The sequence below is a fragment of the Gymnodraco acuticeps genome, unplaced genomic scaffold (assembly GCF_902827175.1).
Source record: "Gymnodraco acuticeps unplaced genomic scaffold, fGymAcu1.1, whole genome shotgun sequence".
NCBI lineage: Eukaryota > Metazoa > Chordata > Actinopteri > Perciformes > Bathydraconidae > Gymnodraco > Gymnodraco acuticeps.
Window position 1 is genome coordinate 21,600 of NW_022991609.1, and position 20,835 is coordinate 42,434.

General features: G+C 42.2%; 1 protein-coding gene across 1 annotated transcript in view; it reads left to right on the plus strand.

Moving 5' to 3' along the window:
- Positions 1–10,202: 10,202 nt before the first annotated feature.
- The window catches only part of clmn (calmin), a 37,863-nt gene continuing 27,230 nt past the window's right edge, over positions 10,203–20,835 (plus strand). Inside the window, exons 1-5 of the mRNA XM_034198038.1 lie at positions 10,203–10,257; positions 17,840–17,901; positions 19,836–19,931; positions 20,182–20,265; positions 20,350–20,442. Coding sequence (XP_034053929.1) covers positions 10,218–10,257; positions 17,840–17,901; positions 19,836–19,931; positions 20,182–20,265; positions 20,350–20,442 — 375 coding nt within the window. The 5' untranslated portion in view covers positions 10,203–10,217. The remainder of the gene's footprint in view (positions 10,258–17,839; positions 17,902–19,835; positions 19,932–20,181; positions 20,266–20,349; positions 20,443–20,835) is intronic.

The following is a 20,835-nucleotide window of genomic DNA, read 5'->3' on the forward strand; positions in this document are numbered from 1 at the left end:
AGATTTTTTTATAAAATGTCAGTATATTGTCACAAATAGGACATATGATACTTAATGTTTTGTCCAGAAAGTTAAAAGTTAACGTCGAAGCAAACTTCATCACGGTCACCTGACTTCATGTCACCACCGCGAAGCTAAAGGTCGCTGAAGTTGGGCGTGATGGCGTTTAGTAGTCTCATTTAGACACTTGTTAGCAGCCACCAATTTTATGACACTTATAAGCTTTAGACATTCACCAGTGGGGTTATTTACTGACATATTTTATGTCATAGAACAAAACATAAAAATCTCATCAGCTCTCTTAAAAACAGACATTATTTTGGCAATCTAACAAAAACAACCGACTTTGGGACACAGAATGATGTCTAAAGACTGAAAACAGATCTAGAGAAGTTTAAACCCCTCTTAATGTCTGACCTCGGGGAGGTACACACCCCCTAATCCGACCTCAGAAAGGTGTGTAGGGGGATGGAGTGTTTCAAAAAGCTATTACACCATCTGACAAGCATTTGAGCCTTGAGGCTTTAAGGTGGTCACCTGAGAGCCACAGGAAATGCAATGTGGACTCCTGTGTTACTGTAGCTACACAGTAAGATGCTCCCCAAACAAGTCCACACAGCATTAACTATTAACCATATCCAATATACAGTTAGCTGCTGGTCCCTTTATAGCACACAAGTGTATTGCACTCAGAGAGTGGACGCTAGTTAGCTTAGCTTTCTAATTTTTTTGTTCTAACATCAGCACTACATTTACCAACTAAACATCAACGTAATGTATTTCAACACTGGTGTACCAATAAAATAGCAGGAAATTTCTCATATTTTGTTACCAAATTAAGGAAAAAAAATGTATATGTATATAAGCACATAGAAGAGCTTGATTTCTGAGCAAAAATACAATTTGGTTTAGTTGGCGTTTCATTTTGACTTGGCTTGCTCAATCATGCACTGCAACACGTGAACAAGCGAGTGCTTTATGTTTTGTGGGAGAATTGGGTCTTTGTATTTTGAGAGGGAAGTTGAGAGGACTATATTAGTCGGCCAAACACTGCAGCTTTAGCCACGTCTCTTGCTGTTTGGTAAAAAAACAGTTTTGAAACTGTTACAGAGGCTTAAGCCCGCGTCACACTGTCCCGAAATTGACACCAGATGGACACACGATAAAGGAAATGTTCAAATTCGGCTCTGATCGTAACAACATCGGGCCATTCGTGAGGGCATCTTAAGCCATCGTATGACCGCCGGTGGAGTTTCTCAGGCTCCGGCAGCAACTTTGTGAGCGGTGGCAAAATCTTTGGCATGCCAAAAAATTGCCGAAAAAACCATGTGAAGGTTCGTTTTCGTATTGAATTGTCCATTTTGCCCTTCGTAAGGCCATCGTGAGGGCATCTTGTCAAATCGTGTCATCTTCGTCTTTACTTCGTGAGATCATCGCTGCCATCGGGCATTTTTCGCCTCACGAAGACAATACGAAGGAAACAAGAAGCTGCCCGATTGTCTTAGGAAGGCAACACGACTACGTGAAGCCCTCGCAATGCCGTCGTGTAGCCATCGTATTATAGTACAATTTGTGTCTGTGAAACTGAAAAGGATATTACATTGTTTGTGTTACTTTCGTTGCAGTTGTATGTCTTAAATGTAATTTAGGTTAACTTCCTGTTTTATTTAGATGCTTTTATTTTGAAGGTGAGTTTACGCTGTTGACAGGAAGTTGTTGTTGCTATGGAAACAACATGACGGGAGTGTGTGGTTCGGGTGCCATCGTGTGGCCTTCGGTAGGCATCGTACTTGCTTCGGCTGTTGCTTGGCTGTTGACCAAGTTCGGGGCCATTTTCGTGCGAAATTCACAATTCCATATTCGTGTGTCCATCTGGTGTCAATTTCGGCACAGTGTGACACCAGCCTTAGGATTTATAAATGTTGCCATTAAACCATAAATCACCTCCTTTGGGGTCATATCCTATTATTTATTTGTTATTACAGCCTTGCCTTTCATGAGCCCACAATATAATTGAGAAGTCCCCTTTTTTACCTGTCACATACAGACATGTACATGCACTGTGACTGTCAATGCACACATGAGGAATATAAATTGTCTTTTTCCCACAGCATTACCTGCTATTGGAACTATTCTGAAGGGCTTTCAGCACACCCACTCTAATAAAATGCAATACCATGATTCTCTCGTCAACTCACCCTGACAGATTGCTGTGATGTAACAAAGGCTTTTATGTAATACTGAAGCAGTTGCCTACCCATCATTTAATCAACCTCGTGCACCTGCTGATCTGCTAAACAATGAAGGGATCATATTTCTTTGTGCGAAAGAGCACTTAGTGCTGCTGTTATTAGACGCTCATACAGGTTAATGTTTTTGAAATGTTAAAAACAAGACATCGAGTTTTAGAGTTGACAGTGTGAGGTTGACCAGCGCTAACATTAACTGATAATGTTAAAGGGAAATACCATGTTGCATTTCATCTTTGGTTTACGCTGCGTTACTTTACGCCGCAATTCCTTATGGCTAATGTTAGTCTGCACCTTGAGCCTTGGGGGGGGAGTTTTGTTTTCTATCAAACTTGGGTCTTTGAGTAAAATACAGTAGGTTGAGAGCTGAGATCTAGGAATACGGTAGGGATGAACCAATACTGATATTAGTATCAGGTATCGGTCCGATACTGTCCTCATGTTCTCGTACTTGTAATCGCAAATTTGCTCCAATAACCGCATTATGCTTAGCAGTGGTGTGATCAATAGTATAAATAACCCCTGACATTTCCAAATTGACCAATCGGAATCAACTAAGCAGTTTAATAAGCTCTGCTAAATTGAGGAAGGGTGAAGAGTCAAATTATATTGATTCAAGTACTCATATTGGTACTCGGTATCGGCAAGTACTCACATGTAAGTACTTGTACTTCGTCTGAAAAATAGTGGCATTGGTGCATCCTTAGAATACTGCAACATTGCTAAAGAAGTCAGAAGGTGACAGGAACAAGATGAGGAGGAGCCGGATGATTAAACATCAAGCAAACTATCAAGAGTTTCCAATTTTTGTTGTTTATCTTTTTCCTGTCGTCCAATTACTTTATCTTTTTTTAGGGCTGCTTTCGCTCAAAGCTTACATGTTTGTTTACCAATTGGAGGGTCAGTGGATCCATCCCCAACCCTGCAGTTAAAGTGTCCTCAGGCAACACTGAACCACAGATAACCAACAGTGTGTGATTGGCCTCTGCAGAGGAACTCAGTTAATGGCTCTGCATAGAAGCGTCAGCTGGATGTAATGTGATGTCAGCAGATGAGTAACCTGAGATACACAGATGGTGATTGGCTGTTATCTTATCTTTCAGTTTCATTCCATCCATTGATTTGTAAACTTTGGCCACTAAGATGTTGTCTTTATAACGTTGTATATATTGTTATATCATAGACGAAAACTACAGTCTTTGTAGTACATGTATTATTTATTACATTATAGAAAACTGTTTACCTCTAATAAGAAACAAAGAACTCGTATAAGGAGAATAAAAAAAAAAATACACAGGCCAACTTTAAAATAAATCAACACAGCACTTGTGGAGTCCTCTGCACATTTAAAGAAAATGAATATAATTCAAATGGGCCCACTTTGAAATAAATAAAACATATAGCTGCACCCTAAAACGAGTTAAATGATGGAATGATGACTGAAGATCGTCAGCTGTCTTCCTCTCCCGTGTGTTTCCTCCAATACGTAAAGGCTGCAGCACCTTTGACCACTTCTCTCCACATATCAAACATCCCGGTGAGCCAGCATTGTTTGCTGTGAAAGCAGATAACTCTAACCACGCAGAATTAAACCCTGTGTTCCTCCGATACTTTTATTTTCTTTGATTTATCCATAGTTCGCTCATCGAGCCAGGGGTCAGGTTATTCACCTGCAGGAAAAGGCGCTGGTGCGGGACCATAGCAGGATGTGATGCATATTTTAATTGACCTAATTAAAACCTTTTATTTTTATTTTTTATGTGTCACAGTATCACCTCAAAATACAAAATACGAAACAATTTCAACGGTGCAACAAAATATAAATAGTCCTACAAATATTTGTATTTTATTTCATGCTTATTTTTGTCTAAGCTCAAGGGAGCCAGAGCAGAGGGCTTAAAGAGCCGCATGAGGCTCCGGAGCCGCAGGTTGCAGACCCCTGGGTTACATTACATTACATTGCATTTAGCTGATGCTTTCATCCAAAGCGACTTACAATAAGTGCGTTCGACCAACAAGATACAAACTTGAAGAAAACAGAATCATATAAGTACATCAGGTTTCATAGAGCAAAAACATTTCAAGTGCTACTCAACTGGTTATAGATAAGCCAGTCCTTTGTTAGTATATAAGTGCTTTGTTAGTATATAAGTGCTTTGTTTATAATTCTATTGCTCGAAGTGGAGTCGAAAGAGATGAGTTTTCAGTCTGCGCCGGAAGATATCCTGATGTCAATGGGGAGCTCATTCCACCATTTTGGAGCCAGGATAGCAAACCCACGTGTTTTTGCTGATGGGAACTTGGGTCCCCCTCGCAGTGCGGGCGCAGCGAGCTGTTTGGTTGATGCAGAGCGGAGTGCACGTGCTGGGGTGTACAGTTTAACCATGTCCTGGATGTAGGAAGGGCCAGATCCATTCGCAGCATGGTACGCAAGTACCATTGTCTTGAAGTGGATTCTAGCAGTTACCGGAAGACCAGGCGACCAGGCGAGCCGCTGCATTCTGGATGAACTGCAGAGATCAGATGGCACATGCAGGTAGACCAGCCAGGAGGGAGTTGCAGTAATCTAGGCGTGAGATGACAAGAGCCTGGGCCAGAAGCTGCGTTGCTTTCTGGGTCAGCTGGGGACGTATCTTCCTGATGTTGTAAAGCGTGTATCTGCAGCAGCGGGTTGTAGCAGCGATGTTTGCAGTGAAGGACAGTTTCTTATCTAGGGTCACACCCAGATTCCTTGCAGTCTGAGTCAGGGAAACAATAGAGGTGCCAGTGTTGATTGTTAGGTCAAGAGTGGGACACTCTTTTCCCGGAAGGAAAAGCAGTTCATTCTTGTCAAGGTTGAGCTTGAGGTGGTGAGCAGACATCCACTGAGAGATGTTCGCTAGACAAGCAGAGATGCGTGCGACGACCTGGGTCTCTGAGCGGGGAAGGACAGAATTAATTGGGTGTCGTCAGCGTAGCAGTGGTATGAAAAACCATGCGGGCTAATGACTGATCCGAGCGAGTTTGTGTACAGGGAGAAGAGGAGGGGACCAAGAACAGAGCCCTGAGGGACCCCTGCAGTTAATTGACAAGGGTCGGACTCGGACTCGGACCCTCTCCGAGTTACCCTGTAGGTGCGGTCTTTGAGGTATGACTTGAGGAGGGAAAGTGCAGAGCCTGAAACTCCAAGTTCTTGGAGAGTGCGAAGGAGGATCTGAAGGTTCACCGTGTCGAATGCAGCAGACAGGTCCAACAAGATGATGACAGAGGAGAGGGAGGCTGCTTTAGCCATGTGCAGTTCCTCAGAGACAGCGAGGAGAGCAGTTTCTGTGGAGTGACCTGCCTTGAAACCAGACTGGTGCGGATCCAGAAGGTTGTTCTGATGGAGATAACAGGAGAGTTGTTTAAAGACAGCGCGTTCAAATGTTTAGACAGGAACGGGAGGAGAGAGACAGGCCTGTAGTTTATAACATTGGACGGGGTGAGAGTGGGTTTCTTTAAGAGAGGGTTTACTCTTGCCTCCTTGAGACTGTTTGGAAAGTGACCAGAAGTTAGAGAAGTGTTGATGAAATGGGTGAGAAACGGTAGAATATCAGGAGCGATAGTCTGAAGGAGGTTTGAGGGTAAGAACTTCACTTGTACCTCATTCACACCAACAGTGTTTCAGGGCTGGTTCGTAGCTGGAGCTTGAAAAGTACCGGGTTTTCCTCTTCACACCGCAGCGGAGCAGCCTCTTAGCTCCGGAATCCGGTTCGTTTCAAGCACCAAAAAATTGTCCGGCCAGAGCAAAAGCACCACATACGTCACGCTTACGTCGAGGCGGGGGCAGGGGCAGAGACAGATCAACTCCTCCTGAACAACAACAAAAAGCCCGCGTTTTATCCAGTTTGTACACAACGATGGAGAAACTTAACAAGAGTTTCAGAGTTTCAGTGTTTCTGCCATAGACTGTATATATAAAGGTTTCTGCTCATGGTGAAGCAACGTGTCTGCGTGTTAAGGTGGAACCTGAGCATTCACGTTGATCACCTCTCATTATAACTTATAAATCTATAAAACTATAAATATTAAACTTTACTTCACGTGTTCATTTGAGAACAGCTGTTACATACCTGGGTGAAGGTTACAGTTCATTTAAATGAAAGATACAACGTTACTCCACACTCATGGTTCAGTCCACCTTAAGAAATAAGACCGACCTCGGAAGCAGTTGTGTTTTAAAAAAACCTTTATTGACACAAGTACATTTTTTTATAAGAATATAACTAAACCACAGAAATGACTCCAGAAAAGCTGCAGATAGAGCCATAAGAAATGAATGCAACTGATTTAATCCGTGCGGTTTGGCTTTATGAAGCAGGCACGCAAACGGTTACATCATGACGCAAACAATGACGCAACAACGCATTACCAGTCGGACTCTGGGCGGTGTGAAAAGAGCTAGAGCTAAACCGAAGAACTGGTTCTGAACCTGAAAAGCTCTAGCACGGAGCTTGAACCGGAGTTGCGTTGGTGTGAATGAGGTATTGGAGAGAGACGGGAAAAGGAGGTTAGTGTGTGGGTGAAAGGGGGGTCTGGTGACCCAGCGGTGAGTAAAGGTGAGTCAGAAAAAGAAGAGCGAATATCATCAACCTTTTTTTCAAAGTGGTTAAGAAAGTTGCTTGACAGAAGGGAGGAGGGGGAAGGGGCTTTGGGGGGGTCCAGGAGGGTGGAGAAGATGGAAAATAGTTTTTTGGGATTGGAATAGGAAGATTGGATCTTATCTTGGAAGAAAGTGCTTTTTGCCTGAGAGATCAAAGCAGAGAAAGAGGAGAGGAGAGCCTGATAGGTTAGGAGGTCGTCACGGTGTTTGGATTTCCACCGTTTCCGCTCTGCTGCCCGAAGGATGGTTCTATTAGCACGCAGTGTGTCATTTAGCCAGGGAGCAGGAGGGGACTGACGAGCCTGCCGAGATGTGAGAGGACAGAGAGAGTCCAGAGAGGATGAGAGAGTAGAGAGGAGAGTTTCTGCAGCAGAGTTTGGAGGCAGGAGTTGGAACGAGTCAGAGGAAGGGAGGGCTGAGAGCACCGATGAGGCAAAGGTAGAGGGGGAGAGGGAACGAAGGTTACGGCGGACAGGTGCAGAATGAGAAAAGATTTTTTGTTATGTTTGGAAAGGGGTAGAGAGAATGAAATGAAGAAGTGATCGGATGTGTGAAGCGGGTTTACAGAGAGGTTAGACGTAGAGCAGTTCCTTGAGAATATGAGATCAAGGACATTGCCAGCTTTATGAGTTGGTGGGGATGGAGACAGTGAGAAAGCAAAGGCGGTTAAAAGAGATGTTAGTTCAGATGTCTTCCCTGTCTGGAGGTTGAAGTCTCCGAGAAGTACAGCGGCAGGGCCAGTTTCAGGGATGTGTGAGAGGAGATTAGGAGGGTTAGGGTTAGATCAAACCACCAACACTCTTAGGGTTAAGGATTGGTAAACGATTATTAACCCCCTGAGCCACAGTTGCCTTTTTTCCAATCATGTCCATTTCAATCAATCAATCAATCAATGTTTATTTATATAGCCCAATATCACAAATGTTACATTTGTCTCAGTGGTCTTCACAGTGTGTACAGAATATCAGTATGACAATACGACACCCTCTGTCCTTAGACCCTCACATCGTACAAGGAAAAACTTCCAGAGAAAACCCACAGTTTAAAGGGAAAAATGGGAGAAACCTCAGGGAGAGCAACAGAGGAGGGATCCCTCTCCCAGGACGGACAGACGTGCAATAGATGCCGTGTGTAAATTGAAAAGATAATACATTTGCAACATAGGTAGTCCAAATGTTTGGAAATGCATGTGTGTATAATAAGAAGATGAATCCACGAGGATATCCATCCAGGACCTATGATCCAGGACCACAGCCACGACTCGCAATCCAGGGCTCGCAATCCAGGACACAGGACCGCAGGATCATCCATGACTCCGGATCCCGGCGTATATAGACACCAAAAAGAAAGACATTTGGGGAAGCTGGATTAATCGGAACATGAGAGTACACAGGTATAGACAGAGAGAAGGAAGAAGTAAGATGTCCCCCGACAAACTAAGCCTATATCAGCAAAACTAGGGGCTGAATCTAATCAGCCCTAACTATAAGCTTTATCAAAAAGGAAGGTCTTAAGCGCACTCTTAAAATAGGGTGTCTGCCGCCCGAACACAAAGTGGAAGCTGATTCCACAAAGGAGTTTCTTGGGAAGTATCTTGCCCATATACACTTTGACACTTTTACTGATGGAGCTGGGGGTCAAACCACTATCCCTCCAATTGTTGGATACCCGTTTACACCCTAAGTCGTCCTAAATAGTCTAATCGATAGAATACGGCATATGAAGATATTGCATTTTACATTTATATTCACATGCAAAAATCTACATTTATGAAAAAACAAATGCCCTCAAATAGAATGTTACACTTAATTTAATCTGATACCAATGGGTTTAGTAAAAAAAACGACATTTTGATAATAGTGTGATAACAGAAGCTGAAGCATTTCCACTTTCTTACATAGCTCTGATATAACATGTTAAGATATGATGCGGCCAAGAGCCTGAACGGTGATGTAACAGCAGCACTGCAGTCTGAAGGGATCCCCCCGTCACAGCCCCGCATGAATATTTCAGATCCTAACTGCTACCGGGGCTACATCCAGACACAAACCTACCGTCATACTCCCAGTCTGATTATGAAACCTTCAGAAAACCTCTATCGCTTGGTTTCCTCTCATCTATTTTTTCAAAGTGAGCCGGGGGCTTGTGTGGGTGGTTCCAGAACATGTGCAGGCGTTCTGCTTTACTCTTTTATCAGAGAGGAAGAAGACATATTCATACCACTGATTAGCACCATGGAGACAGATCCCAGGGTCCCTGTCAGCTGAACACTGCGGTACAAACAAGAGTTCTCTACTTCCTGTCGTTACACACTAGACTGGAAGCATTATCAAAGAACCTAAGTGTTATGGATTTCAGGCTGATAGTGTGGCTATGTTATGGAATGAAATCAACTGATCTCCTTTTAAATATGAAATCAAAGTTGTTACTACCTAAAATACTGTTGCAGTAAACTGTCATTTTTCAATGTTCAATGTTAGTCAATAAAATTGCATCATTGAATCAAGCATATTTTTTAGAAACATGTAAACATTCTTTGTGCAAAGCCTTTCACTGCTTGATTAACACAACATTATGTGATTGGTCCACCAATGCCACCTGCTGATGTGACTCACACGACCATGACTCATCATGTCTTGTTGTTCATTGATTTACAGAGGAAAATCAATAAATGCACTCTGTGTGAATTGGAGCTACCTGCAGTCTAGCATTGTATTCATGTAAGTAACACCATGCTAGCAAAAGGTTTGAATGGATGCTGGTCACAGTGATGCTTCTTAAGATGCCTTGAGGTCACTATGTGAAAATATGGAGGGGGGTTGTCCTTGCATGTCCTCTGCAGCCGTAAGGGGGGGCCGAGGTCAACAGAGCCCTTCAACAACAGCTCAGATGAGAAGTTTGTCAGAAACACTGAGTTTCACAGACTGCTGACTTGTCTTTAGAAAACTGGTCTGCTTTATGATTTTCCCACTTGGCCTTTGGTTTATATCAGATCAGCATTTTAACTGCCCCCTCATGCCTTCAGCTGCTAAATCTGTTGTATCAGAGTGCATTACACTTGATCACTAATGACACATTATATACTGACTATTGTTGTCTGTATCACTGTTAAGATGACTTATAAACTGAGAAAAAATGTAAAGCTGTACTGTTGAAGCTTACACTATCTCATATCATTTTTCCTGAAATGAGAAGTGGAGCAGTGTAGACCCAAATGCAGTAGACAGGCTCTTTTAACCAAAACGTTTTATTGTTACGCAGAATCCAGGAAGGGCCAGGTAAAGCAAAGCAGGACGAACAGAACAGAACTTCATGGAAAACGACATACAAGTTGGAGGCGGGGCCCGATGTATTCCTGGGAAAGTTGCTCAGTGGCATGGACTGACTGTAGGTACACAGATAGAGAAAACTTCAGGATCAGGAAACTCATTTAAATCTCAACTACAGTAACCCATTCAGTTGATTGGTTTTCAAATGTTATAGCCTTCGCATTTGTTTTTTTTATTTGACACTTAAATTGTTTTTTACTAGTTCTTAGTTGATTGTGGTTGTCTGGCATTATTTGTCTATATTGTCTTTTTCACTGGATGTCTGATTAGGAATGTGTCTTGTTCTCGGGGCTCAATAAGATCCCTAGCTCAACAAGTCTATTTGATTAAATAAAGTTTATGATAAAAGCTGGAAACATGTGCCTGTGCAAATATGATCTCAAGGAGTGATGCTGAACAACATGCATGCTCTGTATCCAATAATCCCCCCCCCCCCCCCCCACTCTGAGGCAATGCAAGACGTTTACTTTGTGTTTCTTGGTTGGATTCACAAAGCAAATACACTGACACCACCAGATCCCACCAATGAGTCATTCATTGCCTGTCTAGTGTTTTATTATAGATGTGTGTTCATTTATAGCCTCCAGATCTAATAGCCCCTTCATTATATTTGCTCACTCCCTTTGTGCCCTCTCCTCCACCCAGGAATGTAATAAAAGAGTTGTCATGCTGAACGTGTCCATTTGGTTCGTAGACTCAGCTGCTCCTCCTCTGTTTGCATGGCAAGCAAATGAAGGCCCGGACACCGTCGGGTCTTTTCAGCCGGGTCGACGCCTTTTGGGCCGAAAGCCGCATGTTCATATCATTGTAGTAGTTTGTTGACTCTAAATACAGTTATTCATTAGTCAGAATGGCTTTGGTGGCGAGGCTAACATCATCCATGTAATACAAGAAACATCTCGTAGTCTGCCATTGTTGTTATTGTGATGGATATTCATGCTAGTCGGACCAACTAGAAACCAAACCAGTTCTAATAAAGAACTGATCTAATTTCAGTGGAAAAGTCTTATCAGATTTGGGAGGGGGTGTGTAAGCTGGCAAACAAAGAACAGTGTTTCAGATTGCTGCTTTGGAAATACGCCAAGTAGAAGAGGTAATATCAGCTCAATGAACTTCCAGTATTAACTAAAAGTACTCCTCCAGTCAAATGTGCCAGTCAGTTATTAATGATTGTATAATACTTGATTGACACATGTATGTGTAAGCAGCATTTTACTGTTGAGTTGGTTTACAATATATTCAGTAGTTCAGTTCCACACCATGGTAGTTGTGTAATTTCAAAGGGTCAACTGATGCTTTCATACAAGAATCTACTGTTATAATCCCTGAGCTTAAACACAACTAGGGGGAAAAACAGGGAAAAGTGATGAATGTATATACTGTATTCACAGTAGCACAGACATTTGTAAAAAGCACCAAACTAGGCAGTATCAGAACCTCAGAATGCTAACACCATCCTTTTCTTACTGTACTGCAGCACATACACATTTCTTTTTAGAAAGCTGACATTTTCCATATTACAATAAAAACACCCAATTGAGTACCTACGTAATTACTCACCTCGCAGAGTCAGACTTGTAAAATGAAATATCCGTAGCTCCAACAGAGTCCTCTATGTGCAGTAGGTAATGTCGTTAGCTGATGTCATCTCTCCAGGTGTACGCTCCACCAGCAGCTCTGGTTTCTTGGCAGTGTTTTATGAAAGATTAGGTCACCGTATACCTCATACTCCATCCTTATGAATGTGCAATATTGTTAGCTCTGGTGATTTATTTCCTGCAAGAGATAAGTCATACACTCTCAGGCGCCTGATCTGGTCCCAGAGAGCGTATGCTGTTCAAGCTGTAAAAACTCAATTTCTACTTCATTATTATAGTCTTTTTTTCATATCATATCGTTGTTGTCTGATGACCACCACCATTAAAACTTGCCTAGTATAGTTCTTCTTGACCTTTTGTCGTCCACCATCATCAGGTACATTTTTCATTGGACAAGTACTTGGGTTCTGAGCATTCATGCTATCCAGGGGATTAATCCTCGATGATTACTTGAGTACCATCATTAAGAAACATCTGACAATTGTAACATCAAATATAAAAACATTTAATTGATTGCCATGCCAAGCTTTTAGTGGTAGTAAGGATCCCAACATAGCTTAACCCTTGTGTTGTTTTCGGGTCTCCCGTGACCCGTTTCAAGTTAAAATTATATAATAACTACGCTCTAGTTTTTTTTATCGGAACTAGGCTTCATGATGTCCTCCACAACAGCTGTATATAAATACTATACAACTAATTTTCTCAATTTTAGCCAAGTCTTAAGGTCTCTAAAAAAAGATAAGTGTATAATTTGGTGTTCGGGTCTGGGAATACCCAGCAGCATTGTTTTGGGTGACTCGGGGTCATCTTTAGACACCCCACCCCCTTCATTCACTGTAACAATAATTTTTTCGCAACATGCACCTGGCCCCCCTCCCCCCACGGGAACTCCACCTTTCACAAAGAATATGTACACTAACACTTGAACCTGAACACACCTTTTTTCTCATGCAGTACAGTTTGGGGGTTTAATAGCATTATAGTCAAGGCCGGTTTTAAATCCTTTTTTTTCAAAACGTTAAACCCAGTCCCTGTTTTTCAACAGGGACTGTTGCAAAAACCAAGCAGCTCATAAACGTTAGATTAAAAAAATTCTAAAAAGGGTTTACAAAAAAAGTTTCATTAGAGTTTTTTCATTTATATTAATTATTTTCTACCAAGAGATAATAATGCAGAGCTATGTTCTTGCTGTTTTTTGACGTAGAGAGGGGAGTTGGCTTTCTCACTGTATTTACATCCTTTAAAGAAGGACCCTTATTCAGCATGATAGTGTAACTACAGACAGAGTTTACTTTGTATAGGGGCCAGATTGGACTTGGGCCACTGTCTTTGATAAACTCCCCCTCTGAGTCAGTACAGTGGTTGCTGTGTGTGGCTCTGCGGTCACATCCTGACAACTTGTCATATTCATTAGCTTTGTCTGATAGTGTTTCTTAACATAGAATCCCGGAGCCACGGCACCACTATTTATCGGGGTTGTTTTGGCTTTCAGTGAAGAAATATTATAACCTTCACACACGGCATCTATTGCACGTCTGTCCGTCCTGGGAGAGGGATCCCTCCTCTGTTGCTCTCCCTGAGGTCTCTCCCATTTTCCCCTTTAAACTGTGGGTTTTCTCCGGAAGTATTTCCTTGTACGATGTGAGGGTCTAAGGCAGGGGTGCCCAACCTTTTTTGAACCGAGAGCTACTTTTAAAGTTGCCAGTCTGCCGAGATCTACCAGTCCAAATAGAGAGGCGTAGCCATTACTGACATTACTACCAGGTAAATACACACTTCTACTTGTATAAAACTGACCTTTGTACGATTAATACTTCATAAAATACTGCAGATCCTTTATCTTACCTCTTTCTAATCTACACACATACTAGTATTTAACTGAAGTTACACAACAGTGTTGTTGATACAGAGTTGGAGTGTATCCACACGTCACTACAGTGGGTAATGTTTTCAAGAAACATTGAACAGTGCTGCCACATATGACACAGGAAAAAAAGAAAAGACTCTGAACCCTTTCTTTGCCATTATATAAAAATAGTGTTGCTACAAAAGTATAAATGAGGCTTACTAATAAGACAACTCAGATCTGAAGCTACACAGGAATCTGCTGCCAAAGTGCAATAAAAAAGACAAAATTAATAGAATCAAACCCTTTTTTTGTAGCATTTTAGTAGATTATAAAAATAAATGCCTTTAAAATAGGATGCAAGCAACACTAGTTTCTTAACCTGAATTGATAATAGACTATAATCAATTTAAACAGAACAGATCTGAATGTTTGCATTCTTATACCATGTTGTACAATAATTATAATGAATAAGTTCAAACAAACTAAAACTTACAGCTGATTAATAACGGTATCTAACTTGAGTTTTTATTATATCAAAAACCTGTTGAAATGCTACTGTTATTTTTACTGTCCCCCAAAAAGCTCGTCGGCACGATAAGATGCTCTGGTAGCAGCCTTGCTCTTGTTGTTGGCCTGGTGAAAATGGACTGCTGTGCATTTAGCTGTCCTTTCAGGCCCCTCCCCTTTTGGAGCGTAGGGCAGAATTAGGAGGGAATTCCGTCTCGTAGCGTTTGTGCACTGTTTTGAAATGCCGCTCCTAAATTACCCTTCTTCGATAAAGCCACGCTCGCATTGCAGATGAGACAGATGGACTTTGAATTGGAATAGATACAAAAATAATGATCCTCCCACTCGGAGTGAAAATTATATATTTTGGGCTTTTTTGCTTCTGCCGTAATTGCGGTCTTGTGTGTGTGCGGACTGTCACTCCTGTTGACACGGACAACCTCAGCGAAATAGTGCCCACTGCCCACCAGCCACGCCCCGACACATGGGGTCACGCCGGCCAATCACAAAGCTTTGATGCGTTCAAGTGCATTATTCTGGCACAGGAAGATTATGTTACAGGACATTAACGATAAAACAGAATGTTGTTGTTCTATTTTTAGACACATCTCGCGATCGACTGGGAATCTCCCCGCGATCGACCGGTCGATCGTGATCGACTGGTTGGGCACCCCTGGTCTAAGGACAGAGGGTGTTGTATTGTCATACTGATATTCTGTACAAACTGTGCAGTCCACTGAGACAAATGTAACATTTGTGATATTGGGCTATATAAATGAACATTGATTGATTGATTGATTGATTGCTCTTGTTGAAAAACTCCTGACCAATGTACATAATCAGTAAAGACATGAATGCATTTTAAACAGGAATCCACAGTCGGTCTTCGGACCTGTCTTCTCTTGGACCAGTCGTTTTTTTCAGCAATCTTGATTGACTTTTCATTATGAATGGTGGTGAACTTGTTGCTTAGTCAAACATGAATTAAGTTGCAAATACGTTGGTTGAAAGTTCCATCATTTGGCATGTGCTACACGAAGAGTGATGAAGCATTTGGCTGCATCACACTCTGGTCTATTGAAGCTGCATCAATGGATACTGAAGCCAATAATTGGTTACATTATTCCTTCGTTGATTCACTTATGTTCTAGAGAACATGCTCTTCATTTAATGTCGGCTCTTCTCCCTTCAGTCTCTCTCTCACCTCCCTCCTTCCTCCCCCCTCCCCAACCTCCCTCTGTCTGCTCCGACAAAGATCCATGCAATAAAGACTCTGCGACGCCTTTTGAATACCAACTAAACTCCAGCATTGTCTGAGATCAGGGGGGGAATTCTCTGCATTTGGGGCGTTCCCCTCCTAATGCCACTGCTCTACAGCTAAGAGGCCAATTGGACCACAACCCTAAACCCCCCATGATGAAGAGCAATAACTCCCCTCCTTTATCTGTATTTTCCACTGTGTTGCCCACCATGCTCAGTGGAGGAAGAAGGGATCAATATGAGTACGGCAGCCACAGCTCAATTGTGTGTGTGTGTGTGTGTGTGTGTGTGTGTGTGTGTGTGTGTGTGTGTGTGTGTGTGTGTGTGTGTGTGTGTGTGTGTGTGTGTGTGTGTGTGTGTGTGTGTGTGTGTGTGTGTGTGTGTGTGTGTGTGTGTGTGTGTGTGTGTGTGTGTGTGTGTGTGTGTGTGTGTGTGTGTGTGTGTGTGTGTGTGTGTGTGTGTGTGTGTGTGTGTGTGTGTGTGTGTGTGTGTGTGGCCCCAGTGAGACATACTGGACATAAAGATGAATAACAGCTGACTTTGCTACCATGGTAACCCCTCCAGAGGTCCTCCCACCCTCCCTGGTTGCCCCCCCACATGTCTGCAGCACAGGGAGTGTGGGAGGAGGAAGTCAACAGTAAACATGCTGCAGTGCCCTCCCTAGCCTGGAGATGTTATTAATATAGTAACTCAGGATCAATACATTTGTACTAATCCTTTCGTATTTATGCGATGCGATACACTTTATTGTCCTCGTAAGAAAATTAGTTTTGGATTCCGTCCTGCAGTTCCACAAAAGATACAAATCATAAATAGTGCATAGTAAAAGACAACAGCATATTCACACATGACTTACAGTACATGTACACAGTTTGACATACACAGACAACATAGTGACACTCTACTGCACTAACCCCATGGCCACCCTTTAAACTATATGTCACATGTGTTTGTTGAGAAGTTCAATGGACGTAGGAGGAATGAGTGTTTGTGACGGTTTAGCATGACTTGATTACTTGAATCAAAGTGACTTTGTGACTCGTCATGCTGACAGGTGGTGACTGTGGTGCTGATTTTGGCTTTATCTTTATGAGCACTAGCATGAACATTCGCTATTCTTCCTGGGGTCCACACACTCACACACTTATTTAAGTATTTTAGCCACGTAGACACAACAAACATAAACAAAGAAAAACAGCTTAACAGTCATTAAGTTAGGAAGTGAAAACTAAAAATGGTCATCCTTTAACCAACATTCAAATAATAATTAAAAATCAACTGTTCATACACAAGTAGTTCATGTATGTCCAAAATAAAGATGTGTTTTTAAAGAGGCCCTAAAGGGCTTTTCCCTTTGCTGTCTGTCTGCATGTAAATGCTCTCCAAAGGCTAAAGATTGCAGGAATAACCATTCCCATAATATCATTGGTGAGCGTGTCACTGTCACATTTCTGACAAACGATACTAAAGCATAGAGTGTCTCTGTCCGACAGTAAACCAGCTTAGATTGCCATGCATGTCTATCACACTTATTCTGTGTGCTGTGATGCACATCCTGCCGCTTTATTTGAAACTTCTTGTAATTGTTTTTTATCCTTATAGCACCAAATAACAAAACTGTAATCAAGCAGAGACAGACCTAATGCATTTAAAACATGTCTAATGACATCTGGTGCCATAACTTTTACAATCCCTTTTGCAGCTGACACACCCCTAGCTAGATGCTAACATCAACTTGCTGACATGCAGGGTGATGCTAATAGGGTATACTACCTTTAGCCTTTTAGTTTCGCATATTAGCATGATTATGTTTAGCTAATTGGCATTATCTCAAAGTTCACAGCAAAAGGATTTAAAAACATACGTGTTGTGTTATTCACATCATCTATTGGTTTAATTGGTCAATGGCAAAAACAAAAAAATGGTCCTAGGAGAGTTTAAACTGTAAATGGACTTTTTCCCCTCATACATTTGAATTTGACAACACTTCCTGTTTTAGTGCTTGCTTGCACCTCATCTTGGCTACAGGCGCTTTTATGTGGATCGTTTGTGGAATACTGCAGCTTTAGTGTGTCTTAAATACAATAATTATAAGCTCAAATAGGTCATGTCGTATTTCTTTAGATGTCCTGAAAATCAACACTTAAACGTGTGTGTGTGTGTGTGTGTGTGTGTGTGTGTGTGTGTGTGTGTGTGTGTGTGTGTGTGTGTGTGTGTGTGTGTGTGTGTGTGTGTGTGTGTGTGTGTGTGTGTGTGTGTGTGTGTGTGTGTGTGTGTGTGTGTGTGTGTGTGTGTGTGTGTGTGTGTGTGTGTGTGTGTGTGTGTGTGTGTGTGTGTGTGTGTGTGTGTGTGTGTGTCTTCTTCCTCAGACTCTGATGTTACTGTGGCTTCCTAAAGACTGCAATATGTTTCTCTTTGTATTGCAGTTGAGAGGGAGCTGGTTCAGAAGAGGACCTTCACCCGATGGATGAACCTGCATCTGGAGAAGGTTTGTGTATATCTTTGTTGAATGGACATGGTAATCCTGTTATTACTGCACGGCTCACTGAGCGTTATTTACCAGCTGGGTGGAACCAGAGAGCTGTTTATGGCCCCCACGCTCTCTGTGTGTGCTTCACACTGCGGCTGAGGGGGGGGGCTGTACATCAACTACAGTCTCTCTGTCTCTGTGAATTATACATGTGTTTGTGTGGAGCTGCCTGTGTGCAGCATTAAACTTTCATTAGGCTGTAAAGAGTTCATCTGAGAGAATGTGGCCGTGTTACAGGTCTAGCTAGACCTAGGTGGTCCTTTACCCCCCCCTTAACCAATCAGAAGCCTGTCCATTAAAGGGTTGTACAACAAGGGTTGTATGGAGGCCCATAGAAAACACAAATGTGATTGATGCAATATCATAAACACATTATTATTATCAGAATAACAGATGTATCATTCATTAATATTCATTCATGTTCACATGTATTGAGTTGTGTAATAGCCTCTGTTATCAGGGTTAGGGTTAGAGAAATGTCAAAGGTGTGTGTTTATATAACAGAAGAGGATTTGGCCAACACTCGTCCTTGGTCATTCAAAGAAACAACAAGATGGATCCAGATGTGCAAGAATAAATGTGTTTAAATGGGGGGATTCATCAATTGTTTTTAGGCTCAACAAGAAACACTAATCTCCTATTTGTCCTGTACATTGAAATCTTCTTGAAATGAAAGTAGTGATTTTGCTGCCTGCATTAGTTTCAGTACACGCAGCAAAGCTCACGTCACTGTGTTCACTCTGTGGAAACTTGTCCCCTTCCTCACTGTCCTCTGGCTGTGAGAGTTGTTCCTCTCACAATGAGCCTCTCTTCTCAACTCTCACTCTGGCCCTGCTTCAAATGTCTGACCCACTAATGATCAACCCCCCCCACTACTGTCAGACAAGTGCTTTAGTTAGTAATTACTTGTTGTGATAACAGGAATAACTGTTGGCTCATACTGGCTGGTTTGACAGAGAAGATGAATGATCGATCACTGTTTACCTCAAATGTCACAGTGTAAACATGTGCCACCAGTATATGCTATTACTGAGTGACAGACATACATGTTCTCCTATGTTTAAATCTAAAGTGTTCCTGTCATGTATTGTGTGTTCCAAGTGTCATATTGAATGCCTTTTTGTTGGTTTTACAGTTTTTGGGTTGCATTTTTTGATAAAGTGTAAATGGAGATACAACTTTGAACAGACAGTAGCCTACACCTGTCAGATTATCAATTTGTATATTATTTATACATCCTATATTCTCACTCAGGCTGCAATCTACAATTATTTTTATTATTGGCTTATTTGCCAAAAAAAGCTAAAGATATTCAATTTACTGTTGTCACGATCACAGGTACAGATCAGAACCCAATAGCACGACTCAGATACAACCAGTTTTTAGCAATGTTCAGTTTATTCAGGTCAGGGACAGGCAGGGTCAAAACCAGGAAATCCATCAGACAGGCAACCAAAACTAGACAGGGAGCAGGCAGGAACTCGAGATCCGTAAACAGGCAGGCAGGGGTCAAAAACCGGGCAGGACAAAAATCTAGGCTAGAGCACAACACTCACTGGAGAGCTTGGCGGAAACGACAAGACAATCTGGCAAAGGACCAGTGATAGTGAGGTGGTATAAATACTGTGGAGTGATGAGGGAATGAGTAACAGGTGAGGGGAATGGCTGGGGAGACCAGGTGAGGGAAGTGAGCTGATTACAAGGGCCTGGAGGAAGGCGGGATCTGAAATGACAGGAGAGTTTAGATGAGCCACCAAACAAACAATAATAGAAGTGTCTAACTTGTGACAACTGTCATGTACGATGAATTCTAAAAATGATCAAAATAGAATCCGATTCATTTATTGATCTATTTATCACATTACTGTCTTCCTATTTTCTTTCCCTCTCAGTGTGACCCCCCCATCGAGGTCAACGACCTGTTCAGGGACATTCAGGATGGACACATCCTCATGGCCCTGCTGGAGGAGATCTCCGGCTGCAAGCTGGTCAGAATCTCTCACCTTGTTTTAACGTGTTTGACTGCACAGTGTGTAATACCCATAATGCTGTATGCAAAATCTGATAAACACATTTAAACCTTTTTTCCTACGACATAAAATACGTCAGTAAATACCCCACTGGTGAATTTGAAAACGGCTTAGCGAGGGTGATGGGCAGTGATCTTTGACTTCTGGTAAATCATAGTGGTGTTATACTATTCAGTAATATGTTGTCTCTTTCTCAATGATCCTCCAGCTTCACGGGTTCAAGAGGTCCTCACATCGCATTTTCAGACTCAACAACATCGCCAAGGTCCTGTCCTTCCTGGAGGAGAGGAATGTGAGTACCACAAGAGAAGCATGAACACATGTCTGCATCATGCCTTGTGATTGGCTGTCACTACATATTTACGTGTGTCCGCAGGTGAAGCTGGTCAGTATCGACGCAGCGGATGTTGCTGATGGAAACTCCTCCATCATCTTGGGACTCATCTGGAACATCATCCTCTTCTTCCAGGTAATCTCATTTTCTAAACCTTGTCCTCCTCTTCTCTGTCCTCTGAGTTTCCATTTCCCCTACTTTCCCTTGCCTCTCTTTTTAGAATTAGGTCAACAGGAAGAAGAATCAAGTGTCTACTTCACAGCCTTTGCACTTTCCATTCACAATAGCCCTTCAAAGTGCAGCTCTGTGGGTAGTTTATGTAATCACTCTGCACTTCAATGCCTTGGACCGGCACCATGAGGAAAAAATGACCTCAAACAGACTGTCAGTTCATTCTGGAGCAGAGCAACTGTATGAGGCTCCATACACTCCTGAGCGGGATGTATGGCAATAACGTACAAGATACACTGATCTCTTCAATGAATTACAGAGGTAAATAAACAGCATTTCTCCAGTCATTGAGAGCCC